Consider the following 11022-nt stretch of genomic DNA (forward strand, 5'->3'; position numbering starts at 1 on the left):
GCAGGACTGGCCTAAGGGGTATTTTAAATTTGGTTTTTAAATAATTTTAAAATAAAAGAAAGGCCTATATTAATATTTTATTTTAACCACATTTTAAATTTGTATATTGTATTGTTATTCTGTTTTAAACTGGCTGTAAGCCGCCCTGAGTCCACTAGGAGAAGGGCGGGGTATAAATGCGATTAATAAATAAATAAAATAAATTTGATTTTTTAAAAAATGTGTCACAGAAACCTAGAAAACTGAGGGCAGAAAAAGATCTAGTGGACTATAGAGTCTGCCCTTCGAGGTTTTTTTGTTTTATTTTGTTTCATTTTTAATTTATTAATTTGTTATTTTTAATTATTATTTTTATATTTTATTTATTTATTTATTAATTTTTGTCGGATGATGGACATGCGTTTATCCCAAGCATGTTTAAACGCAGTTATGGATGACTGACCCGCTTACCTCCGCTGGTAGTTGGTTCCAGGCTTCCAGGACTCTTCCTGTGAAGTAATATTTTCTAATGTTCTTTTTGAACTTCTCTTCTGCCAGTTTGAGGTTATGCTGCCATGTTCTTGATTTTTGCTTAATACTGATAATATTGCCTTCTAGAACTTTACTCACCCCTTAATATATTTAAAGGTTTTAATCATATCCCCCGTTTCCCAGGTTGTACATATTCAGTTCCTCCTGATTTATTTTCTCCCTCAGATTTTGGCACCATTTTTTTGCCTGTCTGTGGACTTTTTAAAATGTACAGTATACAAGTAGTCATTTGTACAGTATACAACCGTTCATTTAGTGACCGTTCAAAATTACAACGGCACTGAAAAAAGTGACTTATGACCATTTTTCACACTTACCACTGTTGCAGCATCCCCGTGATCACGTGATCTCAAAATTGGGACACTGGGCAACTGACTCATATTTATGACAGTTGCAGTGTCCTGGGATCACCTTTTGCGACCTTTTGACAAGCCAAGCCAACCGAGAAGCCAGATTCACTTAAAAAACTGTGTCACTAAGTTAACAACTGCAGTGATTCACTTAGCAACTGTGGCAAGACAGGTCGTAAAATGGGGCAAAACTCACTTAGGAAATGTCTTGCTTAGCAACAGAAATTTTGAGCTCCATTGTGGTCATAAGTCAAGGACGACCTGCATTCCGATGCACAAAAAAGGGTGCGGAGCTTTGATTGAGTGGTTGTGTCCACCATCTTGAATTTTTCAACCTCCTCTCTCCAGACTCCCCACCCCCCACCCCGGCTCCCAGCCTTGAGAATGATATGAGAAAGAATGTCGATCAACTCATAACAATATATCTTCACCTCTTTCTTTTCCTCTGTTTTCGCCTCCTGCAGGCAAAGAGAGCAGACGTGATGTACTACCTTCATGGAGCCATTGCTTATCCACTTCTTGCCTTCCCATCCCTGGGGTACAACCTGCAGCCCCCTCAACAAACACCGGAGGGTTATACTTTGCCTTCGACACCTGGGACTCAGCCCTCTGCTTCCTGCAGGGTCCTCACAACAGACCATTTGGCAGGTGAGAGAGTCTTGCCTGTCAGGCTGGCACTGAGAAGGTCACACAGCCACTGTCAGGCTGGTAACGGCCTTCATACCTTGTTCAACCATCATTGTCCTTGTCTATAATTTAAGCCTCATTTCTAACACAGTGTTTAGGTTTCTTCAAAAGGGAAGGACAAAATTCATTCTCTCCTCTCCCTTGCCAGCACTTTCCAAATTTCACAGGGGTAGTCGCCCTGTAAAACTTTGATTTGGCACCAGGTTTTTGTTGTTTTTAATGTTTTAATTGGCTGAGTCTTCCCTCCTTCCTTCCTTCCTTCCTTCCTTCCTTCCTTCCTTCCTTCCTTCCTTCCTTCCTTCCTTCCTTCCTTCCTTCCTTCCTTCCTTCCTTCCTTCCTTCCTTCCTTCCTTCCTTATGTCATGGTTCCGGCAGATGAAACTCTTCAAAAGAACTTCGAGGCATTGTTTACCTTAAATAATCTTTTATTCAAGAAACAAAGAATCGGCACTACATAGTTGAAACTAAAAACCTAAATCCTCCTCCTCTGGATACAAAGTAACAAAGTACAATTCCCTCCTCCAATAAACAGTCATAAATCACATTCCCCAATGAGCTTGAGGCACAGGCTTTCTCCCCAGCTCTCCAGCCTGCCAAAACACTATCAGCTCTGGGCCCAATGTCCTTGGGTTCCCACGGCTAAGTTATTATTGTTATGACTAGCTGGACTCTCATCCCTATTTCCCCTCCCAGCATCAACTAATTCTAAAAGCAATAGAGAAAATGGCTGCATTTCCATCTATTGTCAAAGCAAGACCATACGATGTTAGCAGCATTGACACCTTCCTTCCTTCCTTCCTTCCTTCCTTCCTTCCTTCCTTCCTTCCTTCTTTCCTTCCTTCCTTCCTTCCTTCCTTCCTTTCCTCCCTCCCTCCCTCCCTCCCTCCCTCCTTCCTCCTTCCTTCCTTCCTTCCTCTACCTATCTCAACCAATAATTCTGGGAAGCTTACAATTTAAAAAATATACAACAATTAAAACCAACAAACACATTTTAAAACAATAAAAAACATCCAAAACATATACAGCAGCTGAGATACTTGGCCAGTTAACAATAAAGCCAGGAAATGGGGGGCCCTTGACACATTCAGTGCCCCAGGCTCAGGAACACAGAACAGGTTTTTAAAGCCTTACAGAAAGACTGACAGGGTTGAGGCCATTCTAATCTTCCACAGAGCAGGGGCCACTGCAGAAAAGGCCCGTCTTCTAGTCTCCACCAGCCAACATTCTTTGGCTGAAGGGATCAGCAACATGCTAATCTGGTAATGTCAGGTGCAAAGAATCAACATCACACGTTCAGTTAAGTTGACTAATGGCTCAGGCCTCTACACAAGAATCTAGCCAACTTACACCTAGCACTAAATTGGCCCTAAAGAAGAGTTAATGGCATTCAAGAGGGGCTGGACTTGGATCACTCGTGGGAGCGTAATGACTCCAGGCTGATTCCTCTCTTGACTCCAGCCCTGGACTCTACCTCTTCTTCTTCTACATTTAGATTGCTTTACAGTAGTCCTTGATTTATAACCACAACTGAGCCCCAAATTTCTGTTGCTAAGTGAAACAATTCTTAATTGAATTTTGCCCCATTTTATGACCTCTCTTGCCACAGTTGTTAAGTGGATCGCTGCGGTTGTTAAAATTAATAACATGGGGATACTGTGGTAAGTACAGCGTGGAAAACTGTCATAAGTCACCTTTTCCGGTGCCGCTGTAACTTTGAACAGTCACTAAAGAAACTGTTGTAAGTCAAGGACTACCTGTAAGTCCAAGTCCAGGACTGCCTTTAATGTGATTTTATGTATCTTGATTGGGTGCCGCACAGAGTCGATTAAAAGATGGGCGGCTAGATCAATGCTTTAAATAAATAAATAAACAAACAAACAAACTAATAAACAAACAAACAAACAAATATATTGCTCACAAAAATAAAGGGAACATTTTAACATGGAACTGAAGGAGTTTGCGTTCCCTTTATTTTTGTGAGCAGTATAAATAAATAAATAAATAAAGATGGGAATGATGTCAAAATGTTATATCTGCCATTTTGACAGCCTTGACCCCTTGGTGGATGCCTCTTTGGGGGGGGATGAGCAGAAAACGCATGACTGCCCATCAAATCTTGCTCTAATTTGACACTGGCAGAGTCCTTACAGATCCGAAGAGAGTGTTTGACTTTGAATGATTTGGGGAGATAAAAGTCACCGATGATGACCCTTCCCTTCCCCCCTTCTCCAAACACACAGCCCTGTTGCTGGACCTGCCCTATGGACACTCCCAGAAACGGCGGAGGAGCCGTACAGCTTTCACCGAAGAACAGTTGGAGGCGCTGGAGAACACTTTCAAAGAGACCCATTACCCAGATGTGAACACTAGGGAGCGCCTGGCCATGGTTGCCAATCTACCTGAAACTCGGGTTCAGGTGAGCCTTTGTAACTCTTCCAGATGAATGTTGCAGATTTGCCGTCAGAAATTCTCGACATTAGGTACAGGTGGAGAAACTAGAGATTGCTTGTCGGAATTACATCAGAAATTCCCATTTCTATAGTCTCTACAGCAGTGTTTTGCAACCTTGGCAACTTGAAGGTGGGTGGACTCTAACTCCCAGAATTCCCCAGCCAGCCAGCCTTGAATTCTGGGAGTTGAAGTCTACCCATCTTCAACCTGCCAAGGCTGAGCAACACTGCTGTACAGTATTGCCTCTGTTTCTAATCACCACAAGCTTTTCAAGGTAACAGATTTTATTGCAAAGGTTTTTGTTGGTTTCATTTTGTTATTGCTGTGTCAAACTTCCCTAACAAAGATTCAGCTGTCAAGTATAGATCTTCTGGTACTTTGTGCGCAGCTGGATTACAATCTGCAAAGCACCTGAAGGCAGGACAAGCAATGGATGTAAATTAATCAAGAAAAGAACTAACCTAGAACTAAGGTGGAATTTCCTGACAGTTAGAACAATTAATCAGTGGAATGACTTGCCTCCAGAAGTTGTGGATGCTCTAACAGTGGAGGTTTTAAAGAAAAAATTGCACAACTCTTTGTCTGAAATGCTATAGTGTTTCCTGCCTGAGCAGGGGGTTGGATTAGAAGACCTCCAAGGTCCCTTCCTACTTTGTTATTCTGTTATTCTTAATTGCCAATAATTATAAAGTTGTACAAAACAGCAGATTGGCCACTGCCAGTAAGAGGATTAAACTCACTGTGAAACACATGCTGGCTTAGACTCTTGTTTTGCCTCTTGCCCTTCCCGTTAATTAAATAATTTTTGGCTAAGGCTTGCTTTGAATTTGGGGGGCAGAAGTTTCCCAAGTTACCTTATTTTTTGATCGACAAATTGTATAACAAAATTTGGAGAAAATATAACTTTAACAGGTAACTAAGTTTCAGTCCGTGTTTACTACAGAATTCAAATCCTGGCAGTTGAATGTGAATTTAAGTAAATTTCTCCTGCACCCCCAATGAGAAGTGGTTCTGATTCAAATGGAGCTTATAAATTTCATTGTATTGCCTGTTACACATTATTTTGAATTATCTTTGTCATAATCTGGGCACCAGTTTTGCAGAAAACTGAGTGGATTTGCACATCCTCATAAATGGAAATGCAGAAATCACTTAATTAATGGTTTGACTTTTTACAACTCTCTCTGAACAGGGCTTTGGAGTAATATTTTCCAAGTTTTCACAATTTATTACAGGAGCATTCCTGGATGTTTTGTAATACCCTTATGTTCCCATGGATAGGCTATTTACCCTTATCTTGGATTCAAGCTACCTGCAATTCTGCTCTTGCACCCAGAATGTATCAACTGGCTGTTCAGTTTAACAAGTGGAGAGTTTAACAACTTTCCTGAGTGTGCTAATATTCATTGCACATTCAGGAAAGTTTAATCTCAATTAATTTGATTGCACTCCATTTGCAATGCAAAACAACTTGGTTTTGCAGTTCAAAGAAGACTGACTAGCAATGGGTGCATACCATCCCATATAAGCATGTATGTTTTTTACATGCACATGCCCTAGAAGAGTGATCCACCTTTGGTTTTGTTTTAATTAGGGATTATGAAAAGAAGCCTATGATTACTCTTTAAATGATAAGATGATGACATCTGCTAAGACAATGTGTACCTACTGATAAAGGAAAATATTTGTAGTTCAATGTTGAAATGAGGTGCCCTTGGTGCTCTCTGAGCTTGGTTGTTTTCTTGCAAACGTTTCATTATCCAAAAACTAATTTGGGTAATGAAACATCTGCAAGAAAACAACCAAGCGCAGAGAACGCCAAGGGCATCTCTCGATGTTGTAAGTTGCAGTCTAACAACGCACAGCGCCCCCTAGTGTCAACTCTTCCTATCTTCAAACTTTCATATAGAATAGTATAAATTAGGGCAGTGTTTCTCAACCTTTCTAACTTTAAGAGGTGTGGACTTCAACTCTCCGAATTCTGGGTGGGAGATTCTGGGAGTTGAAGTCGACACCTCTTAACATTGCTGAAGTTGAGAAACACTGAATTAGGTGATGAAACATGAAACCTGACTACTTGGTAAAATTAGGCGTTAGCAACTGTCCGTTATGGATAACTACATTTGAAGTGTATATATTAAAAAGAGTTGTGCATTAGAAAGTGCATTTTGTAGGAGTAATTAAAAGCAATGAGCATGTTGGAGACATGTTCTCTTAATAAGAAAGGAATAAGTATACTATTGCATTAAGACGGGGGTCTCCAACCTATGGGCCACCGGGCCCCAGGAATGGCTGGCAAGTGCATGCAGGTATATGCCCATGCATGGGGCGCTAGCTTCGCCACCAGCATCACGCAAGCACTAGCAGCCCGTTTGTGCATGCACATGGGTGCTAGCACCCCGTTGTGTGCATGCTCATTTGCGCAGGTGCACATGCACATTTCCCTGCTCCTCCCTTTCCCTATGGGCCGCCAACCCGCAAAGGTTGGGGAGCTTTGCATTAAGAGTTACCTTGTATCCCAAAGTCCTATACTACGTTTCCCAACCCTGGTAAATTTAAGATGTGTGGACTGCTATTCCCAGAATTCTAATCAATGGCTACGCTGGTTGTCGAATTCTGGAATTTGAGGTTTACTCATCTGGATGTGGCCAGCATAGGGAAACATTGTCCTACCCACATGGATTCTTTCCGATTCATTTACCAGCATAAGGGGTATGTGTTTTTCCGGGTAATGAAGAAATAAATTGCATCTGTCTTTGGGTATATTTTTGCTTTCCTCACATTTGATTATGTGGGTAGCGTGGGGCAAACTCCTTGTACTCTTATGTGAGTCAAAGAGAATAATAATAATAATAATGATAAAGTTGGAAGGGACCTCGGAGGTCATCTAGACCAACCTCCTGCTCAGGCAGGAAACCCTATAGCATTTCGGACAAATGGCTGTCCAGTTTCGACCATCAAGACAAATCCTTATAGATTACAGCGATATACTGGTAGTCCTCGACATACAATCATTTGTTTAGTGTCCGTTTGAAGTTACAACAGGACAGAAGAAATGACTTACAACAGGCCTCGTACTTATGACTGTCACAGCAGCCCCATCGTTGTGATCTCAATTTGGCTCTTGGCAATTGGCACATACTTACACTGGTTTGCAGTGTTCTGGAGTTACATGATCACCATTCGTGATCTTCCCTGTTGGCATCCAACAAGCCAAGTCAATGAGAGAGGCTTGATTCACTTAACAACCACATGATTCACTTAACAGCCATGGCAAAAAAAGGTTGCTGAATTGGGTATGGCTCACTTAACAATCACTTGGAGATTACATTCCATTTGTGGTTGTAAATTGAGGAGTATCTGTATACACTTTGAAAAATAATAATAAAATAGCTGATCCCAAATGTTTTCACCTGTGCTGCTAATTTTCTGCAAGGAAGGAATTTCCCTTGCTTGAATTCCACTTTCAGAGTTCAGACTTTACAGTTCCACAGCTGCAAAGAACTTTTTTTGTACAATGGAAAATTTCCATAATTCTTAACCCAAGTATCATTTTCTCCCCAACCCTTCTTGGCCCCATCACAGGTGTGGTTCAAAAATCGCCGAGCAAAATTCCGCAAGGGCCAACCTGGCTTGGCAAAGAAACCAAGGTCAACTGCTTTCCTAGGGACAACTGGGGAAGGCAGAAGACAAGATGCCGAACAATGGTGCCGTGTGAAGATGTCTTGGATCCAACCAGCCTCGGTGACCAGAGTGCTGGAAAGAAAACAGTGTGTGGTGTCCATTACAAAAGAGAGCATGACTACCTTTCCATGCTACTTCCCAGGGGGCAGTTCAACATCTCCTGGCATTTCCCCTCCTCTTGCCCCAACATTACTCTGCAAAGAGCTCCAGAAAAGTCAGGATTTAGGATTGTGCTATGGATCAACCTGGCTCTTGCCAGCTTATTGGCCAACTGCATAGATGCAAATGCCTGTTTTCCAACATGTGCGTAGAGATGGCTTAATCCCTCCCCATCAGCTATGAGGCCCAGCCTTTCAACACTCTTAGATTTGTCATTAGGTAATAAATGAAGCTCATCACACCCACACAGCAAAATGGGAAAGGCAGATTAGAAAGACTCAAAAGGGGTGGTTTGGAAAGGCCATCTGGGCAAGAAAAAGCAACAGTGGTCTTCCCTAACTTGGAGTCATCCAGATGTGTGGGCCAGTAGATGGGTTGGAACTGCTGTCCTATTACATCTGGATCCAGAAGCCCAAGAATATGCAGCAGCCAACTTGGGAGGGTGTCTTCATGAATCCCATCCTGGTGGTAATAGTGTCCATTCACCCTCTGATCAGTCAACTAACCCACCATCCTATAAAACAGAGGCATCCAACCTTGGCAACTTTAAAATCTGTGGACTTCAAACTCCCAGAATTCCCCAGACAGCATGGCAGGCTGAGGATTTCTCTGGATTGAATCCATAGGTCTGAAAGTTGCCAAGGCTGGATAACCCCGTTATAAAGATTTGTTTTGAGAGAAACCTAGTGGGTTTACCAGATCCAGAAAGACAAACACCCTGAAAGACTTTAAGTGCTGGTTCAAATCACATGTCTAAGACAAGAACATAATGAGAGTATACAGTAAGATAGCACATGTATTTATTTACACTTGCTTATCTAAGCATCTGGTTTCTTGATTTCATGAGTCACATTCAGGTTAAGTGAGGGAGGATTAATTTTAATCTTAATGGCTCCCTGATTCAGTGATATCTTTAGAACGTGCCTAACTCTATTTTGAGCACCAAGAATACAAGAATACTTAAAGCTGGGTAATGATATAATCTTAAATCAGTTGTATGGGTGGCCAGTTAACATTTGTAATGATTATGATCTTGGGACCATGTGTCTTTATTATAAAGTACAGTCCTTTATTTCAGAAAGCTCCCTTTTATTAGAACATACATTTTTGTGAACTTTTTCTCTTAACTTTGTCTCTGTAAAGCAAAGTCAGAAGCAAAAACAATTGGGCCACCTGATGGCCAGGAACTGCCCACCTTTCTCTTAAACAATTATCAAAAAAAAAGGGGGGGGGGAAGATTGGCTAGTATGCCAGGAGACAAAATGTTAATTATATAAGCTAATGTACCTATAGCATCCTATAATTACAATTGTAGCCCTATGAACAGCTTGTTATACTACTCCCCTTAATTCTTGTACTGTGGTTTTATGGCTGAAATACTTTCTATAGTAATTATATAGAAAAAGTTTCCCTGTTGTACCTCTGCTTGATCTGTACTCTTCCTCCTCCTACTATGCCTTTACTAGAATGGCTTCCTGAACCCCAGTTCACTAGAAGATTTCTGCAGTGTAAGAAATTAATTTACTTTGTCTTGCTCATTGCCAGATTTACTATACCAGCACAATGGAAAATTTCCTTTGGATCAGTGATATTTAAAAGTACACAAAACACTTTTGGTTGAAAAAAAAAACTACAACACAGTGGTTTCTTGAAGAACTTTTTAAAACGAAGAGTTGCTTAACTTGCCTGTGATTATTATTATTATTTATTTAAATGTAATGGATTGGCCGCCAACTCCAGTGGACTGATTACTGTAGTGTACAAAATCAGAGGAAAGATAAAAACAATGAAGAATGTTAAATCAAACAGACAGCCCAGACTAAAATAATCTAATAGACAGTAAAATGAGCAAAAACCAACCAACCAACCAACCAACCAGGGGCTATTGATCAAATAATAAACACGAACCCCATAACTATGTATTAGTAAAATAATTCCAAATGAATGATTCCTGTTTATGTAAATATTTTTATACACAAATATATGTTAACACTTCAGGATAGAGCAGGTTGGGAAATGGACACCATAAGGAGTACTGTAATTCAACTCTTATTGTTACAGGGTATAATAACAGAAAATTTTCCTCATGAGAATCTTGAGTTTCTTCCTTATCTTCTCCCTTCCGCATAAGATGGTTTTGTTTTTCATAACAGCTGTTGCATAACTTCTTCAGGATGCTCTCTAGACCTCTCTGCCATATGGAATGTGAATGTCAAAGATGATTAGGGGACGGGAGGCTAAAACATACAAAGAATGGTTGCAGGAATTGGGTATGCCTAGTTTAAGGAAGAGAAGGATGAGGGGGGACATGATAGCAGTGTTCCAATATCTCAGGGGCTGCCACAAAGAAGAGGGGGTCAATCTATTCTCCAAAGCACCAGAAGGCAGAACAAGAAGCAATGGTTGGAAACTAATCAAAGAGAGAAGCAACCTAGAACTAAGGAGAAATTTCCTGACAGAACAATTGATCAGTAGAATGACTTGCCTCCAGACATTGTGGATGCACCAACACTGAAGGTTTTTAAGAAGAGATTGGACAACCTTCTATCTGAAATGGTACTATAGAGCCTTTTGCTTGAACAGGGGGTTGAACTAGAAGACCTCCAAGGTCCCTTCCAACTCTGTTATTCTGTCATTCTGACTAAAATATTGTATCTCTTTTTAGGATTACAAGTGTATTTACCCTGCTCCCAGATTGAGCACCTGGAAGAAATGGATCAAAACAAGCCCAGAGCTGCAGATTAATAGCCCACCTTCTTTTTTTTCAGGCAAAAACACATTTTTGTGTTTTGTGTGTGTGTTTGTGAGAGAAAACTTCAATGTTGTAGCTATGGATACCATCTTCTCTTATTTGACACCCACCTCACTGCAGCTATCCCTAATCCCAATCTATGGGTTTTGATTTCCAAAATATTTTTTTCCTAGGTTTCATTCCTTATTTAATTTCTGTCTTTAAGGATTTCTTGATGGGTTGTTTAAATAAAAATAATTTAATTTCTAAAGTTCTTCTTAAGTGTTGTTGTTGTTGTTAGTTGCGAAGTCTTGTCCAACCCATCGCGACCATTATTATTTATTTATTTATTCAATTTTTATCCCGCCCTTCTCCTTACCGGACTCAGGGCGGCTGACAGCCTTATAAAACAGATACTACAATAAATAT

At 40.7% G+C, this 11022-nt stretch overlaps 1 protein-coding gene across 1 annotated transcript in view; it reads left to right on the plus strand.

The window, feature by feature from the left end:
• The first annotated feature begins 1363 nt into the window (after positions 1 to 1363).
• ATP8B3 (ATPase phospholipid transporting 8B3) overlaps positions 1364 to 11022 on the plus strand; it is a 96638-nt gene continuing 86979 nt past the window's right edge. The window contains exons 1-3 of the mRNA XM_015809936.1: positions 1364 to 1529; positions 3809 to 3984; positions 4049 to 4148. Of these exons, the coding sequence (XP_015665422.1) occupies positions 1364 to 1529; positions 3809 to 3984; positions 4049 to 4148 (442 nt within the window). The remainder of the gene's footprint in view (positions 1530 to 3808; positions 3985 to 4048; positions 4149 to 11022) is intronic.

The sequence above is a fragment of the Protobothrops mucrosquamatus genome, unplaced genomic scaffold, assembly GCF_001527695.2.
Source record: "Protobothrops mucrosquamatus isolate PMUCROS unplaced genomic scaffold, P.Mucros_1.0 scaffold6, whole genome shotgun sequence".
Classification (NCBI taxonomy): Eukaryota; Metazoa; Chordata; class Lepidosauria; order Squamata; family Viperidae; genus Protobothrops; species Protobothrops mucrosquamatus.